The 14321-nt window shown below is 44.7% G+C and overlaps 1 protein-coding gene across 3 annotated transcripts in view; it reads right to left on the reverse strand.

The window, feature by feature from the left end:
* CLTC (clathrin heavy chain) overlaps nt 1-14321 on the reverse strand; it is a 120212-nt gene that overhangs the window by 35506 nt on the left and 70385 nt on the right. For all 3 annotated transcript variants that reach the window (XM_039350005.1, XM_039350006.1, XM_039350007.1), the window contains 6 exons: nt 13922-14086; nt 11928-12108; nt 7234-7397; nt 2632-2757; nt 1998-2140; nt 809-1043 (listed from right to left, as the gene is read on the reverse strand). In XM_039350005.1, coding sequence (XP_039205939.1) covers nt 809-1043; nt 1998-2140; nt 2632-2757; nt 7234-7397; nt 11928-12108; nt 13922-14086 — 1014 coding nt within the window. The remainder of the gene's footprint in view (nt 1-808; nt 1044-1997; nt 2141-2631; nt 2758-7233; nt 7398-11927; nt 12109-13921; nt 14087-14321) is intronic.

The raw sequence follows: 14321 nt of genomic DNA on the forward strand, positions 1-14321 counted from the left end.
GGGGAAAATAAATAAATATGCTGGACCCTTAGAACAGGCTTTTCTTGCAGAGCTCTGAACAAGTCAGAGTCTAGACTCAGTTCCCACAAATGTACAAACCAGGATAGCCATGGCTTCGCTTCTCATGAGCCATCAAGCTCAAAAGGCCACAAAGAATGTTTAAAAACGGTCTTTGCAGTTTATGAACTCTCAAGCTTCCTCCTTTCGTTATATATTCAAGATGGTCAGGGTTTAATATTTATACGTTATGTATATGTAGGAGTGTGGGTCTACCCCAGGAGTAGGCAACCATGGCTTTTGTATGACTCGTGGACCAACTCCCAGAATTCCTGAGCCGGCATGGCTCAGCTTAGAAGCCTCTCCCTTTCTCCTCAGCGTGGCTGGCTCAGGAATTCTGGGAGTTGGTCCACGAGTCATGAAAGAGCCAAGGTGGCCTATGCCTGGTCTATACATATGTTGTACACAGTATGTTTAGGTGTGTGCCATGTTTGTGTTCACTTTGAGAGTGGGCAACTAAATTTCATTTTTGATGTGTGCTGTGTGTCCACAGTTAAAAAAAAATGACAATAAAGTTTATCTTATCTTTATCTTTACTTATCTTTTCTTATCTTATCAATGGCTCTGTACAATGACTGACGCCATTATCAATGCATACGAGACCAACTGAAGAGAACATTTGTAGCTCAGCTTCCAAATATGCTTGTAAGACGAGGCCGATCTATACCAAGCAGATTCCTCAGCCTCAGAAGGGAGAACCAACAACCCCCTTCCTCTCCTTTTTCACCAACCTCTTTTCCAAGAAACTCACATTGATAAGCTCCTGGTCACACTGTCCTCGCTCGTAAGCCACACAAGCCAGATGTGGGTCTCTCTTCTCACAGTACTTCCCCACCACGCGGCTGTCGTAATAGGGGTTCTCTCGTAAAAACCTTTCCGGGTTATTGTTGCTATCGATGTAAATTTTAGCCAGGGCGTTGTGGGTAGCCGGTTCTTCGCAACCCTCGTGAATTCTTGCTTCCAGCCATGGTAGGAGAAGTTTCAACCTAAGGAGGAAATGGCATTGGGTTTTAGACAGCTCCCAAATTGGGCTGGCAGTTGTTGCCTTCTAGGATACAGGTCCCTAATCTCAGCAACTTTTAAGACATCATCATCATCATAACAACAACAACAACAACAAGAGTTGGGGGGGGGACCCTGGAGGTCTTCTAGTCCAACCCCCTGCTCAGGCAGGAAACCCTATACCATTTTGGACAAATGGCTGTCTAATTTCTTCTTAAAAATTTCCAGTGTTGGAGCATTCACCGCTTCTGGAGGCAGGTTGTTCCACTGGTTAATTGTTCTAACTGTCAAGAAGTTTCTCCTTAGTTCTAGCTTGCTTCTCTCCTTGATCAGTTTCCATCCGTTGCTTCTTGTCCTGTCTTCGGGCGCTTTGGAGAATAGCTTGACTCCCTCTTCTTTGTGGAAACCCGAGATATTGGAAGATTGCTATCATGTCCCCCCTCGTCCTTCATACCCAACTTGTGGACTTCGACTCCCAGAATTCCCAAGCCAGTCATGAATGAAATAAATATGGACTATATCAATGGTTCTCAACCTGTGGGTAGGGACCCCATTTAGGGTCGAACAACCATTTCATGGGGGTCGCCAAACAACGCAATCCGCCATTTTCCCCCCCTTTTCCTTAGCTGTGCTACTCCCTTTTATTCTATTGGCTTTTGAAAGCCAATAGAATAGACTCTCTTGAATAGAGTCTAATTCTATTGGCTTTCAAAAGCCAATAGGAATTGTCCAGGCTATCTCTGCCCTGCTGAGCCCGCCAAAAGTCCCATTCTGCAAATGCTGCACCAGTTGAATAGTCCTTGACCTACGACCGGTTGAGTAGTCCTCGACTTACGACCGGTTGGGGGTCGTGGCATTAAAAAGGTTGAGAACCACTGGACTATATTCAGCCAGCTGCTATGCCTGGAACTGAAACATGGGAATTCACAGGAAGTTACCTGTTCCTTTTTTCCACTTCGGCAACAAGTTCATCAGTGGAGAATTGACCTCTCACCACCAACATCAAGTTCTTGATGACATCTTCAGAGCAGTCCACGTCCAACAAGCCCCCAATGACCACTGGCAGACGGCTCGGGTTCACCTGCAGCCATAATTCAATTCAATTCAGGTCAGGTCAGGTCAAGTCATTAGACGGCATATACAGGCAGTCCTCAACTTACAAGCCTTTGCCACCATCGCCAACTCACAAGCACTTGTTTAGTGACCACGGAAGTTACACAGCACCAAAAAAAAGTGATGTAGGACCCGTTTTTCACAATCATGCAGCATCCCTCTAATCGTGGGATCAAAATTCAGACGCTTGGCAACGGGCACGTATTTCTGACGGCTGCAGTGTCCCAGGGTCATTTAATCCCCTTTTGCGACCTGCCTTTTAATTAACTTTTTAAATGTTGAATTGTAATAATCTTAGCCTCTTTTTAAATTTTACATACAGTTTTTATGTTTTAATATTTTATTTGCCCGCTGTCCAGAGTCCCTCTCTGAGGGAGACGGGTGTGTTCTAAATTTGATAAATAAATGAAAATTTAAAAAAAAAACGAACCAAAGTTGTGCCTTATTAGATGATCTTACCTTTTGCACGTAGATCTCAATGTATTTTTGGAGATTGTTCCTATACAGGTACAGGACCAGGTCGTGAACAAAGTCAAAGCGGTCACAAACAATGATCAGCGGGAGCTGGTCTGTCAACTTGGCTTCCTGCAAATGGAAAACGGGGATTTGTTTATTTATTTAATGCAGTGGTTCTCAACCTGTGGGTCGGGACCATTTGGGGTCGAACAACTATTTCACGGGGGGTCGCCAAACAAGGCTGTCCGCCATTTTTCCCCCCTTTTCTTTGGCCACACCCCTGGCACCCGGTGATGTATAAGTGGTTGGGGGTCACCACAACATGGGGAACTGTATTATGGGGTCGCGGCATTAGAAAGGTTGAGAACCACTGATTTAATGGCTGTCTGGGGCTACTCAGCTCTACAGCAAAAAGCCAACAATAATCTGAAACACAATTACTTTAACCTTTTATCCAGGATTTCAAATATAAAATGGCAACCAAACAATGGGATCAATCTTTGCATGGATAAGCCCAAGAGGTCAACTAGCCAGGAATAGCTGAATTCCCATTCAAATATTTCCTTGAAAGGACATGTTTTAAGGTCTCCGTCTTCTCAAGCTCCTACAGTCCTTTTAAAGCGATGGAGGATCCAAACACAGCTTTCCAGCCAGCTCGGGTCCCCAAAAGAGTTTGACCAAAAGCACAGGACCACAAAGGATTACAAGCCTATTCTAAGCATCGGTATTAATCAGCTGCAGCAGTTCTTGAGTGTGCAGGATGAACTCTGGGATTGCAAGAAATAAGATATAGGCGTTTTGTTTTCCCTCCCCCCTCCCCCCCCAGGCTCATAAACTGCAGTGGTTAAACAATTCCCAGATATCCAGAGAGGGAAATTTTTGCCAACAGGAAAAATACACCCCCCTAATTCTGCTTCCTAGTATGTGTGTGTATAGGTAAAGTTGTGGATTGATGGTCAAGGCTGCCTTCATTTGAAAGAAAGATTTCACCTTATTCAATGAGATTCTTGCTTGGAAGCCAAATGTTTGAAGCTGGGTGCTGAAGCTTTTAAAAGCAGGAGCCGTATAATGTAGCTCTAGGCCAGGGGTGTACAATCTTGACAAGTTTCAGATGTGTAGACTTCAACTTTCAGGATTCACCAGCCAAACATGCTGGTGGCCCCTTCCCAGAGGCCCCTTCTGGGAGAATTTACAACTACTCCCCAAAGTTACTAGTGCTGGGTTTTTAAATCCATATCTGGCTTTTTCAATTCCCTATCTGGGTTTATCATTTTTTTTTATTTTAAAATTTAAGGAAATCTACAATTTTCTACATATTACATTATATAGTGCATGTATGAAATAGGTGAACATAATTTGGTTTAAAACTGATTTGTTCTGCTTTATTTTTGTTATCTGGGGTTTTTTTGTGTAGAATAGGGGTCTTCAAACTTGGCCCTTTGATGACTTGTGGACTTCAACTCCCAGAATTCCTCAGGCACGCGTGCCTGGCTGAGGAATTCTGGGAGCTGAAGTCCACAAGTCATCAAAGGGCCAAGTTTGAAGACCCCTGGTGTAGAATATCAGTTTATTTCAGCACAAAATGTTGGGGTTTTTTTTAGGAAACTCCACTGGCAACTCATGCTGAATTTCATAAAAAGTGAAGTTCCTCTCCTCTCTGCAGGAATAAACTGGAGACGACAGATAGTCCTTGACTTACAACCGTTTGTTTAGTGACCGTTCAAATTTACAACGGCACTGAGAAAAGCAACTTACGACCATTGTTCACACTTACGACTGTTGCAGCATCCCCATGATCATGTGATCAAAATTCAGGCGCTTGGCAACTGGCGTGTATTTAGGAAGGTCGCAGTGTCCCGGGGTCACGTGATCAGTTTTTGTGACCTTCTGATGAGCAACGTCAATGGGGGAAACCAGAATCACTTAACAACCCTGTTACCAATTTAACAGCTGCAGTGATTCACTTAACAACTGTGGCAGGAAAGGTCGCAAAATGGGGTAACGCCCACTTAACTGTCTCGCTTAGCCACAGAAATGTTGGCTCAATGGTGGCCGTAAATCAAGGACTACCTGTAGTAAGTAGGGATGCTAAGGCTGCCAATTAAGCCACACCCCTGCCTTATTTTCAAGATCAAATCCCCAAAATTTAACTTTGTGCACCATTTCTTCCATCTGGTGCCCTAACAACTGCAGTAGGACTACAGCTCCCAGAATTCTCCAGCTATAACGGTTACGCAGGAGTGGAAACGGAAGGCACGAGCTGATCGGCACGGCCTCCAATGGAAAATTACCTGGTACATGTCCTGAATATTCCACGAACACCGGGAACAGCACAAAAGACAACAGACTGATCAGAAAACGATGGACACAAAGAACGATGATTTGTAAGTTGCTTTCCAAGAAGGCTGCTGAGTAAACTTGAAACCCTAGGCCAGGGGTAGGCAACCTTGGCTCTTTTATGACTGGTGGACTTCAACTCCCAGAATTCCTGAGCCAGCATGGCTCAGCAGGGAAACCTCTCCATTTCTCCTCAGCATGGCTGGCTCAGGAATTCTGGGAGTTGAAGTCCATCAGTCATAAAAGAGCCAAGGTTGCCTACCCCTGATCTAGGTCTGTCTGTCTGTCTGTCTGTCTGTCTACCTACCTACCTACCTACCTACCTACCTACCATCTAGGTCAGGGGTAGGCAACCTTGGCTCTTTTATGACTCGTGGACTTCAACTTCCAGAATTCCTGAGCCAGCATGGCTCAGCTTGGAAACCTCTCCATTTCTCCTCAGCATGGCTGGCTCAGGAATTCTGGGAGTTGAAGTCCACGAGTCATGAGGGGGCCATAGTTCCCCCATGCTGGCTCAGGAATTCTGGGAGTTGAAGTCTACAAGTCATACAAGAGCCAAGGTTGCCTACCCCTGCCCTAGGCCTAGTCAACCCTTCTGCCTGTTTTCTCCCCAGACAATCCGAATGAGTGGCAATTGCAACCTTATCTATAATGGCTGCTTATGCCAGAGCAGTAGTTTTAGGTCTCTGTTTTGCAGAGGTGGGTGTGGCCCATAGGGTGGGTGTGGCTGCAGTGGTAACGGCAGACTGGGTGGGACTAAAAAGTTCAATCAATCCATTCCAACTTTGCGAGATCTTTTTTTTTTCTTGCGAGAAGTTGACATTGATTGAGTGATTGAACCTTTTTTTTTTTTTTGCACACGGCAACGGAGGCCTAAAGCAAAAAAGTTTTATAAAACCCAGCTGAAGGCCTAGGACTGGGGCAACAGCGCACGTGCGCACAGAGAGGGCTCTATGTGCCGCCTATGCACCCGTGCCATAGGTTCGCCACCACGGGGCTAGCCACTAGCCACTCCCTTCTAGCACTGATGATGTTACCTAGTTGGGTAATGAAATGTCTGCAAGAAAACCACCAGGCTCAAAGAGCACCAAGGACCCCACAGAAGAAACATCTGCCTTCAGACATACTTATTTCACATCTCTGTCCAAGGTGCAAAATGTTTCTCTTACAGGTGTGCATAAAGACTATCTCTTCTCATAAGTGGCTCTTGACAGGGTTTATACACAAATTATTGATCTAAATTTCCCTCCTTTCAATGAAAGAGCACTTGTCTGGTGAAAATTCAGAAGGGAGCTGAATCAAGACCCTTATTATTCAGGAAGAAGGGCATCATATCTGTCTACAGTAGAGGTGTCACTGATTTAAGTGCACTGAGGTTGTTACCTAGTTGGGTAATGAAATGTCTGCAAGAAAGCAACCAAACTCAGGGAGAATCACGGACACCACATTTAAGGTTCAGCTTTTGACAATCCGAAAGTTTTACTTCAGTTTTCTCATGCTACTGCATGAAATGGTTGCTCAGAGACCTGAACATATAAGCTCAACAAGTAAATACGTAAGCTAAAAAAAATAAATGCTAAGGTCAAGCCCTCCAGCACTATCTTGACCAATGAAAAGAGTCACCTAGATCAGTAAGATTTCATGCATGAATTAGGGGTAAGGTACAGAGTCCTGGAAACTTGCAAAAAAATAAATAAAATAAAAACCTTGGAGCTTTTATTTTATTTCACGAGTTCAAACATGGAGTTTTTCTTCCCAGGCAAACTGGTCCATGCCGCTCTTTATGCTTACAAACTCCGATCCCATCTGTGGATTCAACCGGGGTTGTCTGGATTCCTCCAGGCTCTTTCTCAACCTCTTCCTAGTCCAGGGATAGGCAACCTTGGCTCTTTTATGACTCGTGGACCAACTCCCAGAATTCCTGAGCCAGCCTGGCTCAGCATGGAAACCTCTCCCTTTCCCCTCAGCATGGCTGGCTCAGGAATTCTGGGAATTGAAGTCCACGAGTCATAAAAGAGCCAAGGTTGCCTACCCCTGGCCTAGTCCAATGTTTTTCAAACTTGGCAACTTTAAGACCTATGGACTTCAACTCCCAGAATTCCCCTGCAGGATGGAAGTCCACCCATCTTAAAGTTACCAAGTTTGAAAAACTCTGGACTATTCTCACCATTTAGACAACCAATATGGCCTTTAGTAATAAGTAAGGCTGCTTACTTATTAATAAGTAAGTAATGAAAAGGGGAGGAGGTGTCACTCTTATCCTTTTACCTTGAGAAAGTTCTTCACCCGTTCTGGATCGTAGCAGTTGCTCTCCCTGCAAATTCTTTCCACCTCTTTGATTTGGCCAGTCTTACAAGCAGCTTGGATGTATTTGAAGTGCACATCAGGGTCTTGACTGAAGTTAACGATAGAGCCCAAGAAGTAGAAGAGACCTTGAAGGGAGTGCAAAAGAAAAGGAGTAACCATGAAAAGAACTTTGTCAGAAATCCTTGTTTGTTGGAAGTAATGGATTTTTGATAGAGGAGAGTATTTGTAGCTTGATTGTTTTCTTGCAGACGTTTCGTGACCCAACTAGGTAGCATCATCAGTGCTAGCAGGGAGTGGAGTCTACTCTCATTTTATATTGTATTATATTTATATTGTTATCCAGTTGGATAATGAAATGTCTGCAGGAAAACAACAGACAGCAACAAGTACCTCACACTTATATTAGTGTACTTTGATTAACAGATTATTGAATTTAGATTGATAGTGCACTGATGATGTTACCTAACCAGGTAATGAAATGTCTGCAAGAAAACAACCAAGCTCAGAGAGCACCAAGGACCCCACAGTCCTCCTCATCATCATCATCCCACCCCCACTCCTTTCTAGCACTGATGATGTTACCTAGTTAGGTAATGAAATGTCTGCAAGAAAACAACCAAGCTCAGAAACCACCAAGGACCCCTTGTAACCAATTTTTCGTTTGCTGAAAAAGTTCACCTGTAGCCACAATGCAGTTGCTTTTAATGATACTTTAAGTGTGAGTCTCCCTCACTGATGCTGAAATAACAAAAACTGATTTCTCCAACCCCATTTCCTCTGTACAGGTAGTTCTCGACATACGAACAGAGTGGAGCTTGCCCATTACCGTCCTTATGACTTGATGGTCATTCAACAAGTCAGTCATGCGACCAATCTGATCTTATGACTTTTTTTGTGCTGGTGGTTAAGCAAATCACCATGGTTTGTTAAGCGAACCAGTGGTTTGCTCTGGATGTGGTCTTGCTGAAAGCTGCAAATGCCTGGTTTTTGGCAAAACTGCCATAAAAGGTGGTCACATGACCGCAGGATGCTGCAAACAGTTGTAAATATGGTGTGCTGCCAGCAGTCGAATTTTGGTCATGTGATTGCAGAGACGGCCTTCAAACCTGGGTTGCAAGTCCCCTTGTTTTGGATCCATCGTAAGTTTGGTCACTAAGCAACTAGTCGTAAGTCAGGATCTACACATAAAGCATTACATATGCTACCTATTATACTGATATTTGAGAATACTAAAGGCAGACAGCCTCCAATCCAAGCCTTGGTTAGTCACAGTTAAATCCACTGACAATGACCCAAGATAAATATCTCTGCAGCCTTTTATCAAACATAGGATAATATGGTTGAATGGGACCGTGAAGGTTTTCTAGTCCAGGGCTTTTCAACTGGTGGTACGTGTACCACTTGTGGTACATTAATGAAAGGCAGGTGGTACGCAGCCCTGCCTAGCCAACTGTAATGGGGGAGGGAAAGAGCCAGAACAGGCAAGGACTTACAGTGAGAGAGAGTTCTCTGGAGCTGCAGAGTGGCTGGGGCGAGGCAAAGGCCCCAGGCTCACTTCTTGCTCACCCTCCCCCATGAGAAAGGAGGAGGAGGGGGACAGAGATAGGAGAGGCTATAAAAGGAGGCAGTTTGGGTGGGAGAGGGAGAGAGAAAAAAAGCAGCAGCCTTGGAAGGAGGCAGAGTCAGCTCTAGCTGCACTGAAGGGAAAGGAGGAGGAGGAGGAGGAAGAGGAGGAGGAGGGTAGGGGGAGAGCAGAGGAGATCAAGCAGGCTGGCCATGAGCCGATCTATAACTGCTGTGGCAGCCACCTGTATTGGCAGCAGCAAACAGGCAAGAAATGCAGCGGGAGAGGGGTCGCCCTCCAAGAGGAGTGGAAAAAGGCAGCAATGGCTGGAGGTGAGGCACGGAGGAGGGAAGGAGATGGAGAGTGGAAGGATTCTTATGTGCTTTTGTGACTTTGAAGTCCTGGGATTTGTGCAATGAGGGCTTTGTGTTCTTAAGGAGTGTTTGGCAATTTCTATTTGGCTGATGGTGTTAGCTTCTATTGCTCTGCTGTTGTTAGCTGTTCCAAGTGTTGCTGCAAGGAATTTTGAAGTATTTTTCTCCTGAATGGATTGTGCCTGTAGCATTTCTTTACTTATGAATGGAGCCATTTGGGGAGGTTGCCTTAGCCGGCAGCCAGTACTTACATTTTTTTTCTTCCTTAAGTGCCGGCTGCGCTCCTTACTTTTCTAGCCAGTAGCTAATTCTTAAAAGGGAATGTGCCTTTTTAAGCTAGTTCACTCAGCAGCTTTTCTTTTCTGTCTCTGGAGGCCTTTCCTTGTTTAATCAATATATGGAAGAGGGAAAATATGGGGAGGGGGTTCAAATTCTTCCTTCAGAAGGAGATGGGAATGAGAAAAAGGGAGGCAAGGAAGGGAGGGAGGAAAGGAAGTCCCGCCTTAGCACTTGGCCACCAGCAGCCCTGCCATTGACTTTGCTTGTCAAAAGGTTGCAGAAGGGGATCACATGACCCTGGAACACTGTGACCATTATAAATATGAATCAGTTGCCAAGCATCCAAATATAAATCACATGATTCTGGGCATGCTGCAATGGTCATAAGTGTGAAAAATGGTCATAAGTCATTTCAGTGCGATTGCAACTTTGAACAGGTTTTTTTTTTTTTGGGTCATCAAGCTTCTGACACCTTGCTAGGTGGTACTCGAATATTGCCATATCCTAAAAGTAGTACAATTGGTAGAAAGGTTGAAAAGTCCTGTTCTAGTCCAACCCTTAGCTTGAGCAGGAGATCCTACGCCAGGAGTAGGCAACCTTGGCTCTTTTATGACTCATGAACTGTAAGGACCCACCCCACTTTGCATCTTAAGAAGACAGAACTCTTGGAATAATTCTTCCAACAGGAATCCTTTATTAAGAGAAAATGGTTGCAGGCATGCTAGACAGGACTTGGGGTCCAAGCTCTCCCATTCAAGGTTTTAAGGGGTTCCCCAGTAGTCCCACCCAATCAACCCCCCTTCCAGTGATAGTTTCAAGTATCACAATTCCACTCCCTTTCTTCTTTCTTCCGTCTGGATGGAGACTTCAGATAACTACATGAAAGGCAACTTCCCTCCTTTGGTATGTTAACGCTTCGAGGTTACAATAAACACACATTCAGCATTCAGCTCTTTGAAGTGTAAAGAAGGAAGTGAGGGCCATAAAGCCCCTTTGTTCTCCCCCTTCTCTCCCTCTTATGGCAGAATCCAGAGAAGGCAGAATTGGGAGTTTCTATATTTGATAATTTAAAGATGAAATATAATTGGATTCTGACATGAACTTCAACTCCCAGAATTCCTGAGACATGCTGGCTCAGGAATTCTGGGAGTTGACGTCCACGAGTCATAAAACAGCCAAGTTGCCTACCCCTGTCCTATGCCATTCTGCACCAATGGCTGTCCGGTCTCTTCTTTAAAACCTCCAGTGATGGAGAATGCATACCTTCCGGAGGCAGGTTGTTCCTCTGGTTAACTGTTCTGTCAGGATTTTTTCCTTATTTCTAGATTGGATATCTCTTTAATGACCCATTACTTCTTCTCCTGTCCTCAGGTGCTTTGAAGACTAGGTTGACCCCCTCTTCTTTGTGACGGCCCCTCAAATATCGGAAGATAGCTATCATGTCACCCCCAGTCCTTCTCTTCACTAGTCTAAATATACCTAGTTCCCTTGTTCATCTTATGCTTTAGCCTCCAGACCCCTGATCATCTTTGTTGCTCTTCTCTGTATTTGATCTAGGGTCTCAACATCTTTTTTTTTTTTTTTAAGTTCTCCAGCAGGATATCACTTCCTGAATGAAACTGCCAGAAGGGCTGCCCGTAACAAAGTAGGGTGGTCACAAAAGTGAAGGTGGCATCACAATCACGGCACAAAGGAAGACAGCTTCAACTGGGTAGTAATAATAATAATAATAAAAGTTGGAAGGGACATTGGAGGTCATCTAGTCCAACCCCCTGCTCAGGCAGGAAACCCTATACTATTTCAAACAAATGGCTGTCCAGTCTCTTCTTAAAAACCTCCAGCATTCACCACTTCTGGAGGCAGGTTGTTCCACTGGTTAATTGTTCTAACTGTCAGGAAGTTTCTCCTTAGTTCTAGGTTGCTTCTCTCCTTGGTTAGTTTCCATCCGTTGCTTCTTGTCCTGCCTTCAGCTGCTTCACTCCCTCTTCTTTGGGGCAGCCTCTGAGATACTGGAACACTGTTATCATGTCCCCCCTCGTCCTTCTCTTCATTAAACTAGACATACCCAATTCCAGCAGTCTTTCCTTATTTGCTTTAGCCTCCAGTCCCCTAATCATCTTTGTTGCTCTTCTCTGTACTCTTTCTAGAGTCTCAACATCTTTTTTTACATCGTGGTGACCAAAACTGGATGCAGTATTCCAAGTGTGGCCTTACCAAGGCGCTGTAAAGTGGTATTAACGCGTCATGTTAACACTTCACGTTAGTGATGGCCATCATCGTGACACCCCCATCTGCTTGTCTTTACCAACCAAAGAGGACAAAGACAACCTCAAGAAATGAGCTCCTCTCAACGGGCCAAGGGACACCCAGAAGGAACCAAGGCAGTCAGAGATATGGATTCAGAACTCAAGGGCGGCGCGGGAACCCAACTGACCTACCTTCAAAACTCTTGAATGACTCAAAGAGCTCAATGAGCGACTGAGTTGAAAGCTGCTCGTGGTACTTGGAAGCCACCTGGACGCAGATCTGCAAGTTCTGGCGGATGTTTGCCGACAGCATCGCCCGCAAGCATTCCAGGGAATCTTCCACGGAAAGGGAGCCAAAGTAGTTCACCAGCCACTGCAAACAAAAGGAGCCATTAGAAAGGACCTTGCTTTTTCTTATACTTCTTTGTGGCAGAAATTGTAGATCTGAGGTGAGGTGTGAGAACGGCCTTCCCCAACAGGAACCTTTCGGCAGGGATGGGATTTTAACTCCCAGAATTCTCAGCCAGGATTGGCAATGATAACTCCTTGCACAAAGCTTCTTTTGGTGAGATGGGTGCCCATATAAGTCTGGTCAATAAACCAATTAAATGAATTCCCCACCATCCAGTCAGAGCTGAAGACGCTTCTGGGATGAGAAGCAAAATGTTTTCAAAGAACAACAAGGAAGTCCAGTTGCCTCTTGAAAAAGCACCTTTGGGATTAAATGAATCCATTGGCATCACAGCAATAGCAATAAGGTTTATATACAGCTTCACAGCACTCTCTGGCCCAGGGGGTAAGGCAACCTTGGCTCTTTTATGACTCGTAGACTTCAACTCCCAGAATTCCTGAGCCAGCATGGCTCAGCATAGAAACCTCTCCATTTCTCCTCAGCATGGCTGGCTCAGGAATTCTGGGAGTTGAAGTCCACCAGTCATAAAAGAGCCAAGGTTGCCTACCCCTGGCTCTGGCCTATTGACCCCAACAATCTGGATCCTCATTTTACCAAACTCGGAAGGATGGAAGACTGTATCAATCTTGAGCCCTGTCAGGATCGAACTCCAGACTGTGGGCAGAGTTAGTCTGCCATACTGCATTCTAACCACTGCGCCACCAGGGCTCTTGATACTGGCTTTTCAGAAGCTGTTCAAACCAACTTCTTTTTGGAGCACTTTTTGGAGGGCAAAATAATGCCGTTAGTTATGAACCGAACGTTTGTACTTTGCCGCTTGGTTAGATTGTGTTTCTGCTTTGGTTTAATTTTTACTGTGGTGTGTTTTGTTGTCCTGTCTTGGAGGTAAACAACCAACAGTCTGTATTGATTGTGTTGGGAATAAACTAAATATATTATGTACGCTTGGTGTACAGGTAATCCTTGGCTTACAACCATTCATTGAGTGACTGTTCAAAGTTACAATGGCACTGAAAAAAGTGGCTTGTGACCGGTTTCCACACTTATGTTCATTGCTGCATCCCCACGGTCACGTGATTAAAATTCAGATGCTTCTCTGGCTCGTATTTATGACGGTTGCAGTGTCCCCGGGGGTCATGTGATCCCCTTTTGCGACCATCTGACAGGCAAAGTCAATGGGGAAGTCAGATTCACTTAGCAATTGTGTTACTAACTTAACAACTGCAGTGACTCACTTAACAACTGTGGCAAGAAAAGTCATAAAATGGGGCAAAATTCACTTAACAACCGTCTGGCTTAGAAATGGAAACTTGGGGCTGAATTGTGGTCGTACGTCAAGGACTACCTCGTACTGCCACCTCTAAATAGAATAATTGTTCCCAAACGCAGCTGGACTTCAATCTCTCAGCGATGGCCAAAGTTCTCCGAAACGGCCTTCTCTTGAAAGGTGAGAATAGTCCCATTGTTATTAGACTTCTGGAAACTGATTAAATCTGAATTATTCCAGGGGACTTTGGAATGAGTAATAACACTGTCAAGATTACACCAGGTGGTTTGATTTAACTTTTAATTTACTGTGTACATTTGATTGCTGCTTTGTATGACTGCTGCTAGCTGCCCAAAGGTGTAAGATGTGCAGCCCGGCAATTAAATTTATTCAATTTATTTCCCACCCATCTGGCTTCAAAGTGACTCTGGGCGGCTTAAAGCATAAAAACATTAAAACCAACAAAGTTTCTTCACACGTAAATTAGGTGCACTTTCAGCCCTGTACCTCAGGGTTGAGAAGGTGTGTGTGGACCACGGCTCGCTTGATGTCATACAAGTCAGTGAAGTGTTCCAGCGCCCTTTGGAGGAGACCGGCTTTCTCGCACAGCTGAGCAATGTGGGCCCGGTCATAGTGGGTGAACATCTGATTCCCCAAGATGGCATCGGCGACCTGAAAGAGGAGATTTTTGCTTGAGATACAGATCTGTGGCAAAGAAGCTCCGCCAGAAATTCATGCTTGGATAACTCTGGTGTGTTCAGAGCCCAAATGTCAAGCCCCCACGTGCACAATCAAGAGAGTGAGGATTTTAATGCTAATTTTGGGATGAAAACAGAACGTTGGGAACTGCAAAACATCATTCATACTTAATGCATTAAGTCTCTGAATAATTCAAACTGCTTCTCAC

This window comes from Crotalus tigris, unplaced genomic scaffold (genome assembly GCF_016545835.1).
Source record: "Crotalus tigris isolate CLP2741 ecotype Arizona unplaced genomic scaffold, ASM1654583v1 scf7180000018306.2785112, whole genome shotgun sequence".
In the NCBI taxonomy this organism is placed as follows: domain Eukaryota; kingdom Metazoa; phylum Chordata; class Lepidosauria; order Squamata; family Viperidae; genus Crotalus; species Crotalus tigris.